We start from the raw sequence: 23,993 nt of genomic DNA, 5'->3' as shown, positions 1-23,993 counted from the left end.
TAGTCAACATCATCATCACCTCCCCACACCCAGGCTCATGTGAGGCACAACTGTGCAATCTAGCCCTGTGCTAGATGCAACATGCAGGCACTAGTTCACTTATTCCCAACCACCCTATTATTCCACATGACATATGAGAAGACCATCTCAGAAAGGTGAAAGCAACTTACTCAAGGTCACGCTTCTAGTAAACCCTGTTTTGACAAGACAGCACAGATCTCAGACCCTCAAGTCCTTTTCAGTGACTAGAACGGAATATGGAAAGAATGTGAGAGAGATGCGAGTACCAGGATATTCAGGAGGCACGATCATAACCTAAAGGCAAAGAGGGGCCATTGAAGGATCGTACACATGCAAATTACAAATGCCTAAGACTCTGCCACTCTGCAGAGAGACCTGGGTGCCAGAGCTGGCACTGCCATTGCTGGCTGAGTGCCAGCTTGCAGTTTCTTCTTCCCCTAGGCTTGTTCCTCTTTTTGTCAATAGCTAGAGGCTATGCTGAGGAGGAATCGAATGACTTATGAGTGCCCCCCCAGAGGTTGGCCCACAGTTACCATCATTAGCCTGCACTTAGTGTCATCCACAACTGAAACTTGGCTGAGCAACCTAAACTCCCTCAGCTAACGTGAAGAGAGTCATGACTCATCGGCTGGGTCACTGTGGGTTTAAATGAGATGATAGGCGTAAAGCACTGGAGCATAGCAAACAGTCAATAAACGAAGCCCTCACTACTATTACATATTTCTGGGTCAGATCTTACCTCTGATTTCTAGGGTTATATCATCACTAACCATTTAATTTACCAAAAGACAGCAAATCAGCTATGCAAAGGGAAAAAAGTATGACTATATTAAGTAGATGTCATCATTTAAAAAATCTAAAGTTGCTTATAGAAACATGGCATCCTGGATTTGAGCTTGGAACAGAGAAAGAACATTATTGGAAAGACTGGTGAAGTCCATATGAAGTCTGTGGTTTAGTTAACAGTACTGTATCAACACTAATTTCATTATTTTTTAACAAAGGTACCACAGTTCTGTAAGACGCTAAGAGCCGGAGGTGGGGTGGGGGCGGGAAGTGAAGAGGGGAAGTGAAGGATCTACGGAAACTCTGTAGTATCTTTATAACTTTTCTGCATACCTTAAACTATTCCAAAATAAAAATTTATTTTAAATGATACATTATAAAAAGAAAAACCCCACATAGGTTTTTCAGTCACTGAAACACTAAAAGCCTTCTGAAATTATAAACAAACATTTGAGGGCATCCAAAACCCATAGGGAAAATGTCTGGTTGGTTTAATGACAAGAAGAGATGTGTGAAGCTTACACTGAAAATCACCCGCACTCTCCATCCACCACCACAGTGGTTAACTGCACTTCCTGAAGCTGGGTTTTAAGAAAGGTGGGCCCTTCCAGACTTGTTTTGATTACTGATTAGCTCGAGATCAGCAAACTTATTCTGTAAAGGGCCAGAGAGTAAATACTTCAAGCTTGGCAGGCCTTCTGCAACTACTCAATTCTGCTATCACTGTTAGTGAAAAAGCAGCCACAGACAAAATGTAAACAACTAAGTGTAGCTGTGTTCCAATAAAACTTTATAAAGACAGGTGGCAGTAGGCCACACTTTGCTCACCCCTGGATTAAACAGACCAGATAAGAAGCCTGGAAGGGACACGGGGGTTGGGGGAGATGAAGACAATTCGGATGGAGAATCCCCTCCATCTTCACTGGTTTTGTGGTGCGGGGCTCCCTTGTTTGTGCCTGGGGCTGACCCACACATACCCAGCGCTTTCCTGCAGCAGAGGCCCTCTTCAACTATACAAGATCACCTCTCAAGCAGCAGGGAGCCAGCCAATATATGAAGCCAGCACGTAAAAGCAGTAACTTGTTCACCTTTTAGAACAAATATCTTTATTTTGTTGCTCCCCCGAGACGGAGTCTTGCTCTGTCACTCAGGCTGGAGTGCAGTGGCGCAATCTTGGCTCATTGCAACCTCCGCCTTCCAGGTTCAAGCAATTCTCATGCTTCGCCTCCCGAGTAGCTGGGATTACAGGTGCATACCACCATGCCAGGCTAATTTTTGTATTTTCAGTAGAGACAGCGTTTCACCATGTTGGCCAGGCTGGTCTCAAACTCCTGACCTCAAGTGATCTGCCTGCCTCAGTCTCCCAAAGTGCTGGGATTACAGGCGTGAGCCACCGCGCCCAGCTGAGAACAAGTATCTTTTGCAGGAGGTAGGCGGTCAGGGAGAGGAGGAAGGGCACTGCAGGAAATCCCTCAAGCCCCATGAAGGAAGGCCTGCCATGTTTAACACTCAGTCCTCAGCCTGTGCGATCCTGAGGCTCCTACATGGATTTCCTCCTTTAACAAGAAAGAACATCATCTAATCATCTGACAAAGTTCACTCCCAAAGTCCACTCTCTTACAGCAGAAGTTCTTGGTTTTGCTATAAGAGAACAGGTGCAGAATTACATCTCTGACCGCTCTTCCACTCAAAAGAGTTCTCGAATCCTACCTTCCTTCCAGATGATCAGTGTGGAATCAGGTAAGAGGGCTGAACTTTAGCTTGCTAGCTGAATAGAAAAGGAACTGTAACTTCATTTCAGAAAATTAGGGGGCATTCCAGGTCTGAAGGTTACAGTCCTGCAGTCACTGACAGGAATGTTTCGACCAGCTGCCACCCAATGTGAAGGCTGAACATCTTCAACAGGGCCAAGCACAGCTCTAAAGGGACACAGATACTCCACTCAGAAAAATCCACCAATCACTTACAAAGAGGTTTATGGGTTACTTTTTGTAATGGGTGAGCTACCTGGGTATACGGCTCAGACAGAATAAGTTATAAATGTGGTTGCGTCTCAGTAGGTTCCCCATGCTTTGATCATGTGATAGCCAAGGGTCTATTCTCAGAGGCTCTGATAAAGCAGATCCCCAAAGCAAGAGGCTAGGAGACGAGCCCCAGCTGAGTCCTCCGGGAATAAATACAGTAACTGCTAAAAACGACACGACTTCAGGTCAACATCTAGAGCTTCTCCAAGGCTAGAAAGGTTCTCTCTCTGAGCTAGTCAGTGAGGAGATTATGTAACTGATGAACCAGGAAGTTGGGGTCAAGTTAAACTAAGAATATTAAATTACATTCTCAGAGGAAAGGAAAATCCCAGCAGGTGGCTGTCTAGAGCTCTCAGGGGAGCAGTGATTGGGTTTTATTACATGTGGTATCTGGAAACCTCACTCCGGCCCAGAGGGGCAGATGTTATTATTCCCCTTTTACAGATAATCTTGCTAAGCCTTGGTTTGCTTAAATCACTTATATAAAAGATCTTCAAGGTTGTAAGAAAAAGAACGTGGATGCAAAGCCAGGCCTGTTTGAAATCAGTGACTTACCAATGTAAACGGTCTCAAACTTACAGAGAGAGCCCATGAGGTCCTTACCTTATTTAGATATTGAGACACAGCCAATTTATGAATAGCAAATAATAAATTACAACAATGGTATCAAGTAACAAAATCTTTAACAACAAAAACCAGTTAAACTAAAAACCAAAAATGACTGATGCAAGACTTAATTGTTTTTAAGTCTTAAGCAGTGGAAAAGCTACTACAAAATTCAGACATGTCTTTATTTTGGGAAGTCATCTTTTCATGGTAGGGCTTTAAAGTTACATGGACTATCAACATTCTGACTTAAAAATAAAACCTCCAAATTTCAGCACCTGCAGCTACAGCACAGCAAAGGAAGGCACGAATTAGGCCACACGCAAGTGCCAAGTACACAACGCAGATACCAAAAATACCCCAGCAAGCCACAATGGATGTGTATCGAAGCATGTAAGGGGCCAGGCAGTCGGCATAGCAGAATTTCTATACAAAGTTGGAGAGAAGAAATTCAAGGAAACACACAGGACAAAAGTTGTACCCCCAGATTGAATGTGAATAGACAATGTGATGGTAGATGGCCAAGTATACAGGCCCTGAGAATCACTTCCAGAGCGTTTCTGAAGCTGAAGGGAGACAAATGAATATCATATTACTCATAAAAAGATTATGGATGCTGCCTGGTTGCACAGATCAAATTTCCAAGTCTCTCAAGCTCTGCTGTGGGGGAGAAGGCCCTTCCGCCCGCATCTCAGCCAAGGTGTTAGATGATGAATGCGCAGCAACCAGATTCAAGTGTTGATTCCCCATAGATAATTATAAACCACAGCCACATGACTTAATGTAAGGTCAGTGCTCCCTCTTCAAACCAAGGGCACTGACCAGTTGACAGCCATGGCTGTATCACTGGGTTTCAGAATCGGGGCAGGGTGGAGAATACCTACAATTCAAACAATGTCCCCATATGCAACTGCACAATTTCAGTTTCTACAGTACAACAAGTCACTGGGCAGACACATGAGGGGTCAAACTCACCTGTTCTTTACTGCTTGTGTGGCTTGGGCCAATTTTCCTACGTCCTTTGTGCCTTCCAATCTTTTTAAAAATGAAGATATATCTACCGCACTGGGTTGATGCAAGCATTAAGATGAAATGCCATCTACAAAATAGCTGAAACAAAGTCTGGTGGCCCATAATACTAAATGCTCCATGGTCTCTCAGCCTGGAAGTGCCAAGAGGGTATCTAATACTTTCTCTGCAGCCTCAACCACCAGCCTCTGCTAAAGCAAAAGGTTCTACTCCCTCAAATCCCCAGACCCCCAAGAGGTAGGGGAAGGAGCTAACCTCTGTGCAGAATTTAACAGGCTGCTGTGGGCTCACAGCAAGGCAGCATGCTCCTCCTGTTCATTTGGCCCCTGTTCTTCCTTAGATTTGAGCTCCCTTAGACCTCCACAATCTAAGTGACCCTGCTGTTTACTTAGGTATGGTAACAGGTACTGGCTGCCAATTCATTCTTCACAGTACCCAGAATCAGAGACCACATCCTTCCACAAGAAGGCACTAGGCTCTACTAGAGATCTCAGTGTAACCCACTGCATTCTGTAACCAGGGCCCAGATACAAGTAAACAGAGTAAAGCTGCTCATCTTATTAGGAAATCATCCCCCTACTAACCAATAAAGATGCAGGAAGTTTTTGCAATGGGAAGCTCATTCCTTTAGGTTACTTATCACCCTCTCCTGACCTGAAATTTACAGAGCTTCCCACTTCTTATTACAAAAGCAGTATATGTTCATTTTGGTCAAGTTAGCCAAAAAAAAAAAAAAAAAAAAAGTGCAAAAAAGCACTTTTAAAAGATAAGTCTATTTTTTTTTTTAATAATCAGATTAAGACACCAACTTCTAGGGTGAACTGAGTGCCCTGGCCCTCAAGGAGTGCTGGGGTTGAGGAAGCCCTCTCTGAAGGAGGAGAGAGAGGAAAGAAGGAAAGACAGAGAGAGAGGAAGGGAGGAAGTGAAGACAGGGTTCGCCAGTGACTCCCACCCTGTAATTTCTCAGTAGGCGCCAGACTTCACAGAAATCTATTAAAAATGATCTAAAATGATTATTTTTCTGAACTTTAGGCAAATCATTCATGGTTTACTGTGGTATACTAAGCCACAAATCATATTTAAGGGGGGGGTACTCTGGTATCTCCCAGCAAAATTTATTGACCTCCTGAAAAGCAATCATGGAACCAACAGTCAAGTAATTTGAAATGCCAAGCAGTTGTCTCTGAGAAACCCCCATTCATTTGCCCAATTTAAAGGAAACAAGTGATTGCACTGACAAGAATAAAAATGGTTACCAGTGAGTGCACACAAAGTATATGACGACATGCACAAGGCTGTATATGGGAATAGGAAGGTGTTATCTAGTGATTTTAAATAACTGACATCAAGTCTGAGTAGGCACAAATCTCAGTGGCAAAACGACAGCTTGAGGCACTAGCTGGGATAGATGCTTTAGGGATATCTTAACATTCAGGATAAACAAAGCCAAGCCTCTCGGTGGGCGGGAGAGGGGAATCTACTGCCCTCCTGGCCTGCCAGGGCACACAGTGAGATGCATCTCAGGGTGCCGGCACCCCCAGCTAGAGTGAGCTATTCTGAGACCATGCCATCTTGAATTTGAGAATGTGCCAGCAGAAAAGGAGGTGTTCCTTTTCATTTGAAATCTGTAGAGGAAGCAGATAGCAATGCCTGATATTTCTTAAAAGAGATTTTCTTTTGTGGCAGAGAATCTAAAAGGATTACTTGTCAAGGACCGGGCTCCATCAATTACAATAGAAGAAAACCTGTTTAGCAAAAACTACTTTATTGTGGGGAAAAAATGACTTTGGAACATTTGAAATACCTTGACCTATGATGCAATGTCCTCCAAGGAGACTGAGCTAGCAATTCTTCACTGGCAATGAAGTCACCCATCACCTTACTGAGGGTACAGGTAAGTAAGAGCTACAGATTGATTGACTGCAATGAATAACACCCACAAGTCATGAACATCAGCAGAAATCCACGGAATCCAATTCTGCTGCATTGTTTTCTACCTATCAGAGGCAACAGCTACACCACCTATGTCAGAACCACGGCTGCTGTAAGTTTTCCTCTGCAAACTGCCTTCCAGTGGACAAGATTTTAGCATTTTTGTTCAACAGATCTACTGGGGTCCTATGTGATCCACATACATTTGGACTCCATTCCTTAGGACCTGAGACCACAGTAAAGGCATTGCCTCCTATTAAGAGCCCAGAGTAGAGTTTCAATGACTCCATAGCAGCTTTGGTTAAAAGGGATCTTAATGAACATCTACTTAGAACCTATGATATTTAATACTGTACAGCTGGTATGCAGAGATAAAGGGGGAAAAGACAAGAAGACAACATACAATGAGAACTTAGAAATGCTAAGGAAACAAAACACAGTAAGGAGCAAATGGTAAGATTAATTGTGTGGAATTACTAGAGGAAGAGTTTGTAATCTTTATAAGAAAGAAGATTAATCAGCCGGGCACGATGGCTCACACCTGTAATCCCAGCACTTTGGGAGGCCAAGGAGGGTGGATCACGAGGTCAGGAGATCGAGACCATCCTGGCTAACACAATGAAACCCTGTCTCTACTAAAGACACAAAAAATTAGCCAGGCGTGGTGGCGGGCGCCTGTAGTCCCAGCCACTCGGGAGGCTGAGGCAGGAGAATAGAGTGAACCCAGGAGGCGGAGCTTGCAGTGAGCCGAGATCGCACCACTGCACTCCAGCCTGGGCAACAGAGCGAGACTCCATCTTAAAAAAAAAAAAAAAAAAGATGATGATGAGTAAGAAACCAAATGTAGTAGCCTAAGAGACATTCAGTAACACAGAGAAAGAAATGAGATTTCCAAAAGGCAGCATTTTTATAAATACATAATTAAAATAAGAAATTAAATGTTCACTAATAATTACGTCAATATCACAAAAAAGTTCAAAGAATATAAGATCTAATTCCTATCATTAAGAATGTTATGGCCGGGCACGGTAGCTCACGCCTGTAATCCCAGCATTTTGGGAAGCCAAGGCAGGTGGATCACTTGAGGTCAGGAGTTTGAAACCAGCCTCGCCAACATGGGGAAACTCCATCTCTACCAAAAATATGAAAAGTAGCCAATGCAGTGGCACGTGCCTGTAATCCCAGCTACTGGGGAGGCTGAGGCACGAGAATCACTTGAACCCAGGAAGCGGAGGTTGCAGTGAGCCGAGATCATGCCACCACACTCCAGCCTGGGTGACAGAGTGACTCAGTCTTCCCCACCCCTGCCCAAAAAAAAAAAAAAAAAAAAAAAATTTTATGATCTAGCTTGGGGGTAAGGGAAAGATTAGATAGATAGGTAGAAACATTTATTCCACATAAATATCAAATAATACTAAAAGGCAACTATTAAACAACACTCAAAGGCAACTTGAATTTCTTAGCGCCAAATAATGAGTATCAGCAGAAATACAAGGAATCTCTTTAGAGGCTCCCTGTAGATTAGAGCATGGGGAAGACTTCCTGGAGGTGAAGATTAAATTAGACTGTTAAGATAGGTCAGGATTGGCTTGAGCAAAAAAGCAGGACAGATATCTGAGGCAAAGAGAACCAAAGCATGTGGGAAGCACACACCGGCTACTGGGAAGACAGCAACGCACGACCCTAAAAGAGTGTTTTTTAAACAAAAGAGGTGGAGCAATCACTTATCCTAATTACACTCCTCAGAGAAGCAGCTTATACTCAGCACAGCCCTGGAAGCAGGCAAGGAGCAGGGGATGGTCTTCTATATCAAGGCTCATTCATCATCACCTGAGAACTCCTTAGAAAGGCAAGCTCTCAGGCCCCTTCTCAGACCTACAGAATCCTCAGCTCTGGGGTGGGGCCAGCAGTGTGGGTCTCAGTGAGACCTACAGGGGGTTCTGGTGCATGCTCAAGTCCAAGAGGCACTCATCTATATACAAACTTCCTAACATAATGACAAATCTGGACTGATACACACTCATCAGTAAATCCTTTAAAAGATACATAAGAAACATTTTAGTATATACTTCAGAGAAACATAGATGTATTCCATCTGTGGCACAGAAAAAAAATATCAAGTTTCTGAAGTAGAAGAAAGTCTCCATTAAAAAAAAAAAAAAATCTCCTTTCCAGGCTTGCTTCAACTACTCCCCCCAACCCCCTTTTTGGCCTCTCAAGGTTGGAGTGCTTTTCATGACATTTTAAAATGCGTATGAATAGGAAGCTGGGGAATTCACTCCTCATTTGATTTATGACCAAAAATATCAAGCCCTTCTTGTTTCAGGCATGGACGTGTTGTGAATTGAGTGTTGGCTGTACCATGGCTCATAATGTCAGTTTTCTGCAGAACTACTACGGAAGAAAGATGACTGCTTAAACTGCACTCCACTGCCTGTGATATTCACTTACTGAAAGGCATAATTACAGATCTGGTTTTCACTAAAACATACACACACGCTAAATTCCACCTTGAGTGTAACCAGGATTACAGATTCTGCGTGCCTAGGTAACTACTGTTATTGTTGCTTGTAGTACTACGGTGAAACAGAATTTTTATTGTGGAAAAGGAACAGTAAAGGTGACAAGCATACCTGAGTAATGTAGGATTTAAATCCACAATCCTCAGCATAAAAAATATGCACAGATGAAAACATTGGCAGGAAAAATCTCATCTGGAGAATGTGTTTCCATACTTGGAGTCTCAGTTAGATTTTCAAAGTCTTCAGGTCACCCCCAAATTTTGGCATACCATATGTCTCCCAGCCTCTCTTAATACTTAATAAGTTCATAATCATTTCATGTGAATCCAGGAGTAACTATAAAAAGCCAAGTAATCTGAGGAACACTTTCCAGTCCATTTAAAGTCCCAAGAATGCCCAGCTAGGGGCAGATGACACCATTATCTATAATTTATTTTAAGCAACTTTGGCTTCAACAAAATTTTTTGAAGACTCTCTGGATGGGCTGGGCATGGTGGCTCACACCTGTAATCCCAGCACTATGGGAGGCCAAGGCGGGTGGATCACTTGAGGTCAGGAGTTTGAGACCAGCCTGGCCAACATGGTGAAACCCCATCTCTACTAAAACTACAAAAATTAGCTGGCTGTGGTGGCGGACACCTGTAATCCCAGCTACTTGGGAGGCTAAGGCAGGAGTATCACTTAAACCCAGGAGGTGGAGGTTGCAGTGAACCAAGATGGTACCACTGCACTCCACACTGGGCAACAAAAGCAAAACTCCATCTTTAAAAAGAAAAAAAAAGATTCTCTGGATGAATTATAAATGTATTTTTTGATAAAACTTGACTGACTAATCAAGTATTGCCTTGTAATTATTAGTGGAGTTTTCTCTTCTCTGAGCACTTGTTTGAAATGTGATGCCCTTTTGGGTTCCACATCACCACCATCCTGCATTTACTCCACAGCCTTGGTCAGCACAGCCAGACAAGCCCTCACAGGTTCAAGGTACTTTATTTGTATTAATATTATTTGCCGTAATATACTTGAGCTGATCTGCACATGCCTGGCACTAAACCAAACTGAGAAGATAAAATCAAATATGTCAACCATCAAGTCTCAACTCTGCAGGATGCTATGGAGCAAAACAGAGCAGAATGCTAGCATAATGCTCTCAGAAATTCATGTAAGTAAAATATCATTCTATAGAGTTTCAAGAGTCTGTCCATCAGCATGTATTCTCACATCTCTAAAGTTTGCATAACTAGTGGGGAAACATCTTGGGTGGGACAGTAACAAATTTCCTTTGCAGAATCCAAAACTGCCCAGGAATTGAACTTAGATCAGATTTGACATAGCATCCATCTACCCCTTCCATACTAGAAACACAGACAGTATTCAAAGGAAGGCTCTGTTTTAAGGACCCTTCTCCCTTTGGTGGCCCTTCTGATAACAGAACAAGGGTTCCTAGATCTAATGGCTTCAGCACCCACTGGTCACTGCTCATGGAAACTTCAAAATGAACAAAGTCATAGCTTCCTCCCTTCAGCACCCAACAGAAGCATGGTTACTTACATAGTGGATGCCCAGTCTCCAAAGCTCCCTCCATCTGCCAGAAGGTGGTTTTTGTCTGGTCCAGGAGGCCCAGGGACAGCTGTAGTCACGGGAGACGGGGAGGAAAGTGAGTCCAGACTGCTGGTAGGGGTGTCCTCCTTGGAAGGGTAAGGATTGTCACCTAGGAGGAAAAAAAAACATCAAATATCAAACAAATACCTGGAGAAGAAAAAATTCCACTAATAATTATATGGCATTACTTGATTAGTCAATCAAACGATAAAATTACATTTACAGTTCAGCCTGACAGTATCTGGGTGTCCTGTCTTTACATTTTTTTTTAAATCAAAGATGCTTAAAATAAACCACAGATAATACACAGTGAGGAATGTTTTCCCTACAAGAAAACACAATGATGAAAATCAGATAATGGAAGATAAAAGGCATAATGGCAGCCACAATGACTTCCTCACTATAAGGAGTCCAGGTATAAACCAGTGAAATCAAGAACAGCTCCAAGCAGCACACCAGCCCTGTGGGGTCCAACCTCTTCCTTTCTGATCACCTACTGGTTCTTTAAGTCATTCTCAGTTGCCACTTAGTGCATAATGAATTAGACAACTCTAAAAGGGACTTGTCTTCTGAGCTGGTATCTTGGATTATAATTTCTAATACCCCAACATTAAAATCCCACACAGAGACAAACTTCCATTTCCCCTTGGACATCAGGGAGGGTACTACAAGAGAGTTAGGCTTTTGTGGTAATGCCACAGGATGAATTTAAACCAAAGCTAAATTTTTTTTTAAATGAGTTGCACAATTTATGCTTTCACAGGGGACCATTTTATTAAATATGTTTAGTATAATATCATTTGTATACATTGTGGGCTTGGGTAGAAAATGCAGAAGACGGAAAAGAGAGCTCACAAGAGCAATTATTTCCCTCTATTGGTCTTCTTGCTTTCACGGTCCTCCCAGCTACCATAAAATGCACCTGATCCGCACCCATCAAGGCTTGGCCCTTTGGCCTAATCCTCAGTCCCCATTAAATTTTAACTGCTCCAGGCAACCCTGCAGAGGCAGCAATGTTCTATATAGATGGCACTGACTTGGCCTTGATTTTATAGGCGATGGTCCTAAACTGCTATGGAAGCAAATGTGACACACATAGAGGTCCATAACCCCAGCCCCCAACAGCTTGTAGCTGATTAAAACTTCACGTTTCCTCACTCCCAGGTCCTAGAAACAAAGCAAGCAGGAACGCCAGCAACAGCAAGGACCTTGCTCTCAAAAAAACATCTTAGATGGATTTCTTTTTTTTTTTTTTTTTTTTTGAGATGGAGTTTCGCTCTTGTTGCCCAGGCTGGAGTGCAATGGCGCGATCTCAGCTCACCGCAACCTCCGCCTCCCAGGTTCAAGCGGTTCTCCTGCCTCAGCCTCCCGAGTAGCTGAGATTACAGGCATGCACCCCCACGCCCGGCTAATTTTGTATTTTTAGTAAAGACGGGGTTTCTCCATGTTGAGGCTGGTCTCGAACTCCCGACCTCAGGTGACCCGCCTGCCTCAGCCTCCCAAAGTGCTGGGATTACAGGCGTGAGCCACCGCACCCGGCCAGATGGATTTCAATTCTCCTAAAAATGAAGCATAAGAGAAATTCCAGGCTCTGATTAAGCTAGCTCCCCAGACTCTAATCTTGAAAACTGATTGTACAAAATAATTATTATTGACTCCTGACCCAGCTTACAACTAAGGGTTAAGAGAGAAAATCTCAGAAATGGAGATCTAGAACAACTGAATCCAGACAAGCAGGAGTTAGAGATGGTGGTGATGGCTGGAAGAAGAAATTGTTTATGGTGGGTATTGAGGGGGATCCCTGGAGGACACTGTGCAGAAGATTCTGTTAAGGAAGAGGTTTCTGTATAAGTGCTGCACACTAACCAACTGCACCACTGAAACTCCAAGGAAGAGTTTTCTGAGCTCTTTCTTTCATAAGTGTGTTCCCAGGGAAGGTGGGGGAGATGGCTGAGCAAGAGATGAACCATATCTCCACAGGGCAGTTCTTCTCCTTGTCCTGAGTCTATTTATAAAGTCTAGAAGACTCTATGATTGCTCTTTCAGTGAAGCCACTTTTTCCACAGTGCTTCACCACAAAAACGTTTAGCTAATTGGAGAAATTCAGCTCCAATAGAAGGGCCAATTTTCAGGCAAATGGACCAAAACCCACTGGTAGACCACTTGCTATGATTTCCTTTTAATGTATTTTCTTTCTGGGATCCATCCACTTTGGAACAAAGACCATGTCATCCCCTGCGCCCAGCGAGCTCAACTCCGTCCAGTTCTTTTCTGAGAAAGAGCCCAAGTGCCGCGAGGGGCTGGCCTCCAGCTTTCCCCAGCCCCTCCCTGTGTCTTTCATTCATCATGAGCAATGACTCCCATCAAAATTAAGAGAATCTCAAATGGAACCCCAGCATGGAGTCCAGAGTAAACCTGAACATTGACCTGGCATGACGGCTGCCCTCAGTGCTCAGCTAGACGTAGCAAACTGTCATCAGTTCTGAAGCAGAACAGGATCACCTTCACAGCAAGTCAGACGCCAGCAGCTCCCTGGCTGCAGGAGGCTGGACCCAGGCCCTCAGTCCTCCCTGGGCTGTGTGCCCTGACGGCCGGGCAAGGCATGACATGGCAGAAGCAGCACAGGAGAGTCTGGGACCGGTTTATTCCCTGACTTACTCCTACCGAGAGAAACCTGTCAATGAGAAGCAACTCTGGGGAACTGGAGACCAGGGGTTTAATATTACTTTTGAAAGATGCCTGAAATGTTTTTACAACCAGATACAGCAGATCATTTACACTGCCTCTAATCCTTTTCCCAAGCAGACTGACACAGCACAAATTGTCATTCAACATATTAAATCACATTCTATTAAGAGAGTTCTCTCTTCCTTCCTGCCAAACAGTGGCAATTTGAACCCTCAAGTGAAAATAATATTGGTAGAAGGGAATGTTGACACAGGCTGATCAAAGGAGAAGACGCCTCACCCTACTTTCCAAGTGTATAGAGTTCCTTCCTCCTTCACTGTTCAGGAAAGAGCTTACCCTACTTGAGAGAATCACTGAATTTGAGGGAGAATAAATTATCAGGTACACAAACATTAAATACTCACAACCATTTCTGAAACTTTAGTTCACCAAAAATCAAATTAGCATTTTTTTAACTAGTATGAAAATAATAAAACTTTAAAAATATTCTATGTTCAACAACTTCTGGAATGAATACATATATATATGTATATGTATATATATATGTGTATATGTATATATATGTATATGTATATATGTATATATGTATATGTATATATGTATATATGTATATGTATATATGTGTATATGTATATATGTATATATGTGTATATGTATATATGTATATGTGTATATGTGTATATGTGTATATGTGTATATGTGTATGTGTATATGTATATGTGTATATGTATATATGTATATGTATATGTGTATATGTATATATGTATATGTATATACATGTATATATGTATACATGTATATGTATATACATGTATATATGTATACATGTATATATGTGTATATACATGAAAAAATGCATATACATTTTTCTGTATACATTTTTCATATATATTTATATATCTATATTTATACATCTAAAATATATATATATATATATATATTAGAGATAGGGTCTCCCTATGTTGCCCAGCTTGGTCTCGGACGTCTAGGTTCAAGTGATGCTCCTGTCTTGACTTCTCAAAGTGTTGGGATTACAAGTATGAGCCACCATCCCTGGCTGGGAATAAAGATTTTAAATCCCACAAAGCTAACTTAAAATTGAGAATTAAAGTCAGATACACTCATTATTTTTCACCTATCATTTCTTCTGACTGATCACACAATCTCTTCCCTTAGGTGTTACCCTTTAACAGGCATCTACAAACAGACAAATCACCTCTGGGTAAAAAGGTTGTTCCAGTGAGTGAACAAAAATGGTACCAAAGGATTTATGAACAGACTCTAAGACACTCATTGGAAAATGAACTACCACCGATTAGAAGAGAAAATGACTTCCTTGCAGCAACCACAGATTTAACTCCCACAAGGTACTTGCCAAACCCCTCCTCTCCTGATTCTTTTCTCCTTTCTCAGAGCTGTCTGCAGCCATCAATTTTGCATTTTGCCATCATATACTGGTTTTATAACCTGGTTTTAGGTGCCCATTTCCCTTGTACATTTTGTCAGGGTGGAGACCACGTCTTGGTCTTGGGAAGCCTTAGAGAACACAAAGCAGTGCCAGGCAATCCAGGAGTCATCAGGAAGTATGGCAGGCTCACTGCCACAAGAAATAGCATGAGCATGGAGAGCCACTGCCTCTACAAATTGAGAAGGGAAAAAAAATCTGAAGACCCCAACATATTCTTACAAAACCTGCACACAGTTTTGGATTCTCATCCTCTCCCATTTCGAGCCACAAGCACCTCTAATCCACTTTATTCACCCAACTAGCATTTACTGAGCTTCTCCTTATGTACAAAGGCACACCATAGATGCCGAATTATACAGGCAGACAAGCAAGCAGTTCCTAACCCAAAGATGCCCAGAGTATAATGCAGAAGACAGGCAAAGACAAACAAGGTGGTGTATGCTGTAATATGGTTATGTCAAGGAGCTTTGAGACCCAGAAAAAGGAGTTTTCAAAGTTACCAGTGTCAGGAGCGTAAGACAGGTGGTAGTGCAGCAACAGGAATAGGAAGAAATTATTGCCAGTTTCAAGGAAAAAGCCTCTGGTCGAGAAAATATCAAAATTGAAAGAAAAGAAACAGGAGAGCATGTGGCCATTTTCAGAACCACAGTAGTTGGATTTTGTTGGAGAACAGGGTCAAAGGCAGAAAGCAAGTGCATGAAGTAGGGTAAAGAACTTTGTATCTAATGTAAAGGCATATGAATTTACTCTGCAGACACTGGGAAGGTATTGCAGGGATTAAGCAGGGAAGTGATACGATCTGGAGAATAGTTTCAAAAGATATTCAGTTATGACAGTCATTAGAACTCAGTGAACAAAGGTGAGGGGCGAGAGAGAAACTTAAGACGAGCCTCAGGTTCATGGCTTAGGAACTGGGTGTATGGTAGAATCATTAACTGAAATAGGGAATAAAAAAACAAGGAGCATATTGGGTGAGGGAGATAATAAGACCAGTTGTAGGCATGTTGGGTTTGGGGTGTCAATAAAAAATCCACGTGACAGTATCTAAGGGAGAGTTGGTTATACAACCCTAGAGCTCAGAAGAGAAGCCTGGGATAGTTTTATTGATCTGAAAGTCATGCACAGAGAGTTGAAGTCACAGCACTGGATGGAGAGAACAAGGAAGAAGACGCGGAAAAGTAAAAGAACGTTGAGGGATCTTCCGGCCAAGAGAGCTGGCTTTTCTTTAAAGCAATATTGTTGTTGTTGTTTTGTTGTTTTAAATACAACACACTGTTCTTTTGCAAATATTTAGGATTCCTGAACAAACATCAATTCTCATAAAAACTGACCACAATTGGTCAAGAGGACATGTCTTTGGTGACAGCTACCATATTTCACTTAGTCTGATTTTTTATGAGCCTCAGCACATGAACAAGTGCTTTATTTTCAGGACAGACGAAAATAATCTTCAAAGATTGGCAGAAAATTAGACCAAGAGGAGGAAACAACAGCTTGATAATTCTACCATTTCTAATAATTTAGAGGATGTTTACATCTTATTTTAATCTATTGATAAGCTTTTACTTCAGGTAGTTTAACTTTTTTTGTTGTGATGATGACAAACTGTTCTCTTCATTCATTTTCTGGTCATTTCACTTGAACAGAACTGCTTTTGGATTGTTGGAAGGAATAAAGCTTTGGGCTTCCCTCCCATTTCATTCATTTCTTCTTTGTCTGCTCTCAAATATATTTCCTAACAGTTGAGTCAGAGATAGTTCCCCCCTGAAATCCCTTCCCTGCTGTTCTTCTACATAGCTGAAGATTTTTTGGGCATGGTATAAAATCACAGACAGTTTCTGTTATTCCTCACAGATGGACCGTCCCCACAGCAGCAAAGCTATCCCATGCCCCTCATTCTTAAACATCTGGCTTACGTATTAGCAGGAATAAGGAAGAAAAGGAGAAGACAGAAAAGAGGAAAGAAAAATGCATAAAAAGAAAAGATCTAATATATTAGTTGAATTTAATTTAAGCAAACCTCACAGTCATGCATTTGGCCAGCTGGGGGACAGCTGAAAACTACTTTGGTATACAAATACTCTTCCTGTCAGGTCAGAATAAACTTAGATACTTCTAATTATCAAGTAGTTAACAGGATCAAAAGAAAGTTTTGCTGAGAACAAAGTGTCTGCAATTATAACACAGAAACACTCTTATGATAAAGTTCATTCAGAAAATGTTCGGCCAAGATGGAATATTAAGGAGAAAGCTACCTCTCCCTCACACATACACCAAATAACCCCCCCAAATCTTTTTTAATAAATAAAAATATATAACTGCCCTGATAAACTCGTTACACATTTCTGTCGAACAGAAACAAAAAAGAAACATCCAGAGGGACCACTAGTCAAAGGTTTATGGTTCCAAGACCAACTGAAACCAACAGAACCACCTAGACATTTAAACCCTGCAGGGTTCTGGCCAGGCGCTGCGGCTCATGTCTGTAATCCTAGTACTTTGGGAGGCCAAGGCAGGTGGATCACCTGAGGTCAGGAGTTTGAGACCAGCCTAGCCAACATGGCAAAACCCAGTCTCTACTAAAAATACAAAAAATAGCCAGGTGTGGTGGTGCATGCCTGTAATCCCAGCTACTCGGGAGGTTGAGGCAGGAGAATCGCTTGAACCCAGGAGGTGGAGGTTGCAGTGAGCTGAGATCGCATGACTGCACTCCAGCCTGGGCAACAGAGCAAGACTCTGTCTCAAAAAAAACAAAAACAAAAACAAAAAACAAAAAACAAAAAAACCTGTAGGGTTCCTAATATCTATAATAATATACCAAGCATGGGGCAGAGGGGCTACAGCCAGGCTCTTCATGTGGAAATAGGGACTGGGAGAAGCCCTCCACCCTAGATGGAGGCCAAGAACCTATAACCAAGTTCCCCACTTGCCTGGGGGATGGTTTGGCCTATCCCAAGGACAAGAACATTGTGCTGGCAATAATAGCACCTGGCTCTGAACCAGCACCTAGGTGACCCCAGTGGAGGCAATAGCCAGAAAGTGAAAAGAAAGGGGAGAAGATGGATCCAACACACCCTAACCATGGCATACACACAAAAAAATCCTCCTTCACCATGGACTTGTAAACTAGAACTTCTAAAAACAGAAAACTAAGACAGCAAACTCAATGAATAAGAAAACTCAGAGATTTAGAGATTTGTAATATAGAGAATAGAAGTGAAATTGCCAAAATTTAGATCCCAGAAAAAGAAATTGAGAGGAGGAAATATTTAAATAATAATCAAAGTCCCAAAATTAAAGAAACATTAAAGACCTCAATTATAAAGGACTGAGAGTGCCAAACAGAGGAGTAAGGAAAATCCTGCACTTAAGACATATTATTTTTAACATTTAATAATATCAAATACAAAGAAAAAAGCACCCATATGGAAAAAGCAGACCATATAAAAAGAAAAAGAATCAGACTGACATCAAACTTCTCAACAGCAATGTTAAGTGCAGAAGGAAACTGAAGTAGTATCCTAGGCCGGGTGCAGTGGCTCACACCTGTAATCCCAGCACTTTGGAAGGTAGAGGTGGGCAGATCACTGGAGGTCCAGAATTCTAGATCAGCCTGGCCAACATAGTGAAACCCCGTCTCTACTACAAATACAAAGAAAAAAAAGACAGCCAGGCGTGGTGGTGGGTGCCTGTAATCCTAGCTACTCAGGAGGCTGAGGCATGAGAATTGCCTGAACCCAGCAGGTGGAGGTTGCAGTGAGCTGAGATCATGCCACTGCACTCTGGTCTAGGCTACAGAGTGAGACTCTATCTCAAAAAAAAAAAAAAAAAAAAAATGAAGTAGCATTCTTAAAGTATTAAAGAAAAAAAATTTGAGCAGAGAATTATATATTCAAACTGCCTTCAAATGTGAGGGCATAATAAAACTATTATCAGATATAAAAATCCCCAAAGGATGGCCATACAAAGAACTATACTGATAACACTCTTAGAGAAATTCATTAAGTATTTAAATAAAAGAAGCAATGTAAGACGTTCAGCTAACTTGATCATGTCCATTGTTGTCTTTTAAAAAATCTAAGACAAAAGAAAGGAAAAGAACATAACCAAAATAATCCAGAACTGAAATTCTGGAAAATACCAACATGGTGGGGGTGGGTAGATCAGAGGGAGTTGATAGCCCATTAAATTATTTGTCTTACTGGAAGTGGGGAGAGAAATATAGTTTAAGAAAGTAACAGAGAAATAACACTAAGTTTCAAAACAAAGGCACCACTTTAGAAACAAAAAAAAAGTATCATTTTAAAAAGCAGAAGAACATTTGCTTCTTTGAAGAGAAGGCAGAAAACGGCAATTTTATCAAAATTCATTAAGGGAAAAACAAAATGACAGAAATCCTAATACGACAGTAATTGCAATATATATAAATGGCCTAAACTCACCAATTAAAACACAGTGACACTCCAAATGTATTTTTTAAACCCAATAGTATGTTGACTACAAGAAACATGCTTAAAACAAAAAGGCCAAAAAAGGTTAAAAAATAAAAGATCAAAAGATGAATATATTAACCCAATATGAACCAAAAGGTGATGATCTTAACAAACCACATGAGAATCATTTTATAATAATAAAGGAAAGAAATAAATGAGAAGATAAGCACCTAATACAGCCTCAAGCAAAAAAAGGACACAACTAGAAAGAAAAAGAGAATAATCAACAACTGTAGTTGCAGTTTTTAAAACTCCTCTCAGATACTGCTATCAAGTTGACAAAAAAGAAAAATAGAGATATCTGTAATCAACAATACAAAGCTGATATGTTTTGTACACATGCATACAATTCACAATAATTAGAGGATGCACATTATTTTCAAGAACACATGGAATATTTTTGTAGGAAGGCTATAAAGTCTTACCAAATTCCAGTGGATAAATGGTATATAAATTCTCTTCTCAGACCAATATTGCAAAATAATCCATATACTGGTAAACTAAACATGATTAAGAAGAAAATCATAATGAAAATATTTAGAACTCAATGATAATAGAAAACATTTCACATAAAAATCTGTGAAACATGCCAAAAAACGCCAAATGGAGCTTTAAGGCTTTAAAATATTTGTTAGGAAACAAGAAAGGTTCAAAACATTTTATGCCATATATAATCAGACAATTTTCCTAAATATTGGTAAAGAAAAGTCATGACTGTTTAAATACTGAATTAAATTCAATGTGAAGTTGACTATGAAACTAGAATTTACTGAAATATATTTGATGTTTTTTATTTCAGTACATTTAGTCAATAGGAATTACTTGTACACTATAATATACACCTTACTCCATAATAGTGAAAAACTATTATTATTTTTATTATTTATTTGATGTAAGACTGAGGAAAATAAATCTCCAAAGCACAGTGAAAATTGATGAGAAAATGTGATCTGACATATAAAAGCTCACTCTAAACACAGAGAAATAAATCTGAAGGCTAAACATCATCTATTGTACTTAGAGTGACTTCAACCAAAATTAAATGAACTCTTTCACCAGTGGAGGGTGAGCACAACTGCTCCAATTAACATCCACCTCATGCCCCTATCCCCTTGTGCCTGAATTCATCCTCCTGTCACCCTGCATTTTCTATCTTTTAAATAGGGCCACCCAATAAAAACCAATAATCTCTTGCTTTGAGTATTTCAATGGCTTCTCTGCCCAAATGATGTGTCTCCTCTAGTGATGCTGTACCCAAGGAGGACTAAAGCAACCACAATGTGGCTGAATGTCTGTACTGGAAAAGGGTGCAGGAGGTAGGGGAGGAGAAAGGATACCCTCAAGAATCAACACCTCTGGGTAAAAGTCACAGTGGCAGACTGACTAACAGCTCTGAGAAGAAAATCTACAGGAAGAATCTGAAATGGGGGGGATTATAAAATGCTGCAGTAGGATGAGAGTTTTGTTTGGCTAATTAGTATAAGCCCGTTTAAAACATAATCTTTGAACTAAGCATGAGATAGTCATGTCCTAATTTCTACCACATGGCAAATACTATGACAATAAAATCTCCTAACCATGGCAGCCTTTCCTCCTAATGTTACCCAGGACATTCAGGGCACTGAAAAGGAGAGTGGTGTCCAGTAACAAGAAACAGAACTGCCAAACTCATTTCATATATATTCTAGCATAATTTCTACTCTGCTAAAATAAAGTCTGGGCTTCTATACCACATCAAAAAGTAGTACCTAATGCTACACTGAATAGTGAAAACTAAAATAAACCAAAACTTATATTTTCCTATCCCAGTTCAAATGCTTTTGGACTTGACGTTGTAAATAAAACCAATTCTTAAGAATGAATCCAGAGGTGACCTATATAAATAAAGTTAAATCTGTCTAGGACTGGTGAAAAGCTTCAGCCAACATAGGAGACGGAACCAACAACTGGATTTTAAGATTGACAGAGATCAAAGGATATAGCTGACATCCATTCTTTTCTTTTCTTTTCTTTTTTTTTTGAGACAGAGTCTCACCCTGTCGCCAGGCTGGAGAGCAGTGGCACAATCTTGGCTCACTGCAACCTCCACCTCCTGGGTTCAAGCGATTCTTGTACCTCAGCATCCCAAGTAGCTAGGATTACAGGCACACGCCACCACACGCAGCTAATTTTTGTATTTTCAGTAGAGACGGGGTTTCACCATGTTGGCCAGGATGGTCTCAATCTCCTGACCTCATGATCCGCCCCTGCCTCAGCCTCCCAAAGTGTTGGGATTACAGGTGTGAGCCACCACGCCCGGCCAACATCTATTCTTTAATGATCTAGTGCCTGGGAAGAGTAGAGTGCACCATACTGTTTCCTCAAATATGGTAAATACAGGTCAAAGTATACTACTTACTCCCTACAAAAAGAGACATCTCAGACTGTCATATTGGATCAGAACAATGACTCATCTTGTATGGCATTCTGTTTTAACAAGGACATCCAAAGATGCTCTAGTTGTCCACAGCCTCTTCCTTCCTACCCAAGACTTTAGAAGTGCATCATAACATCCACTTGTTTTGAAACTACTGGGGCAGCAGTTTGTCATGGACAGTGGAACATTCAAGACTTCCAATTCTGAGGAAAGGAACATGACTTCCAGAACAGCTTATGATTTCTTACTGCCCCAAAGGTAGGATTACAGTTTTGTCCAAAATTTTGATTTTGCATCTTGTCACTAGTACTCCAATAATTATTAGCTTTCAGAAACTGGGTGACCAGATCCCCAAACTTACCATAAGACTGAGGGAAGCTGAAAAAGATCATGACCAAAGAACACAGAAAAACCACCTATCTCACCTAGCTGGATTATCTAAGACTAGTTTTATTTCCAAGTAGGTCATTCCTCGGTTTTTTAAGAAAACTGAACAGCCTTGTTTCTTCACAGCTTACCCAGATGCTTGGCTGGACCAAAATGTCATGGTGTTCCAGGACCTCATCTACCTAGAAGTTGTAATCTATACATGGAATAACCAGTGCACAGAGCAGTCTGAGCAGCATGGCTGAGAACGGTCAAAGTCAGGTCCATAACCCAATCAACCCCTAACCAGCCAAAGAAAACCTGGCACTCCCTATCTATCCCTATGCTAGTCAACTTGTATTAGTCCATTCTTACGCTGCTAATAAAGACATACCTGAGACTGGGTAATTTATAAAGGAAAGAGATTTAATTGACTCATAGTTCAGTATGGCTGGGGAGGCCTCAGGAAACTTACAATCATGGCAGAAAGGGGAGGCCAACACATCCTTCTACACATGATGGCAGGAAGGAGAAGTGCCAAGCAAAAGGGGAAAGCCCCCTTATAAAACCATCAGATCTCATGAGAAGTCACTCACTATCACAAGAACAGCATGGAGGTAACTGCTCCCATGATTCAACTACCTCCCACTGGGTCCTTCCCATGACATGTGGGGATTATAGGAACTACAATTCAAGATGAGAACTGGGTGGGGACACACCAAATCATATCACAAATTCAACTGAAATGGCCAAGGAATTGAGTGAGACAACCTTCTTGATGAAGCACTATCAACAGAGGCACCAAACAGATAAGATCTACAGAAAGAAACAGTCCAAAGCAAGATAAAAATTAAAGTTGAGGTATTTTTCAGCCGAGGTATTTCTCATCCTCTACAAAACCTAAGCCAGGGAATTATATCATATTATCTTATACATTAGTTTTCCTTAACTGGAAAAACACACACACACACGCACATGCACGCACACACACACACACAGTTCCTTTATTAAACAAATTAGAATAGTAAAGATGGGTTATGGAATACTAAGTTTAACATTAAAATGAAACCTTTTAAAAATTGTGAACGCAGAGATATCTTTCTTAAAAAAGAAAATCAACTCTACCCTACCATCCAAAGGAAATTCTTCTTTACCGTCCACAGAGTAGTAAGTATTGCATGATTACTGCTAGAAAAAAGTCCAGATTCTTTGATCAGAAAATCTTCCTTAAGTCTTACATTAGGGGGAGAAAGGGAGAAAGATTAAGACATTAACCCTGCCAACTGCCCATTAAGGAAAGAAGCTAACTGTGTTTCTCAGCATGGACAGGTGCACTGAGATGCAGGTTGTAACTGCCGCATGGTAGAGAGCTTCCTAAAGTCCCACTTAGCCCAATTCTCAGTTACACTGCAAGCTCAAGTAATGCCATCCAGGAGAGGGGGCAGAACGACATCGCAACTCCCATTTCATTTTCCCTCTGAAACACGGCAAGCCAAAATGGGAACGATAATGAAGCCAAATAATGTACAGATGAATGACAGTCAGTTGCTAGATAATAATTCACTTGGCTAATATAATGTATGTGAAATCCTCTCTAGAAAAAGAAAAATGTGACTTCTCAAGAAAAGAGCTTCCTACTCCCCAATCCCAAAAGCACAGAAACAAAACTACATACAGCTCGGCATTCCCCCTAAAACTAAAAAGGCAACTCCTGAACTATAAATTAAAATGTCACATTAAGGCATGAAAAGATGTAATGAAATTGCCATAAACTTAATAAGTGTTTTATTTTCTGTTGCCCAAAGATTTAAAGAAATTAAGCATAATGCTTGCCCCAAAAAGCTACTATGACAGCTAAAATATGCCAAAAGTACATGCCAGGAAAAGCTGATGAGAGAATCAGCTGTTAAAACCAATCACATGACAAAAACTAAGACCCCATTATAAAGTTATAGCAACAGCTAATAGGCATCAGGTTACAACTCCAGGAACCACCTCTACCTCTTACAAAGGTCGATGGAAATCTGCAGCAATTCAATT

The 23,993-nt window shown here is 41.0% G+C and overlaps 1 protein-coding gene across 4 annotated transcripts in view; it reads right to left on the bottom strand.

Moving 5' to 3' along the window:
* ARHGAP10 (Rho GTPase activating protein 10) overlaps positions 1 to 23,993 on the bottom strand; it is a 336,765-nt gene that overhangs the window by 15,166 nt on the left and 297,606 nt on the right. For all 4 annotated transcript variants that reach the window (XM_002815196.5, XM_009240367.4, XM_054554568.1 and 1 more), the window contains one exon: positions 10,472 to 10,631. In XM_002815196.5, the coding sequence (XP_002815242.2) occupies positions 10,472 to 10,631 (160 nt within the window). The remainder of the gene's footprint in view (positions 1 to 10,471; positions 10,632 to 23,993) is intronic.

The sequence above is a fragment of the Pongo abelii genome, chromosome 3 (genome assembly GCF_028885655.2).
Source record: "Pongo abelii isolate AG06213 chromosome 3, NHGRI_mPonAbe1-v2.0_pri, whole genome shotgun sequence".
Lineage (NCBI taxonomy): Eukaryota > Metazoa > Chordata > Mammalia > Primates > Hominidae > Pongo > Pongo abelii.
This window is presented reverse-complemented; position numbering and strand designations above follow the sequence as displayed.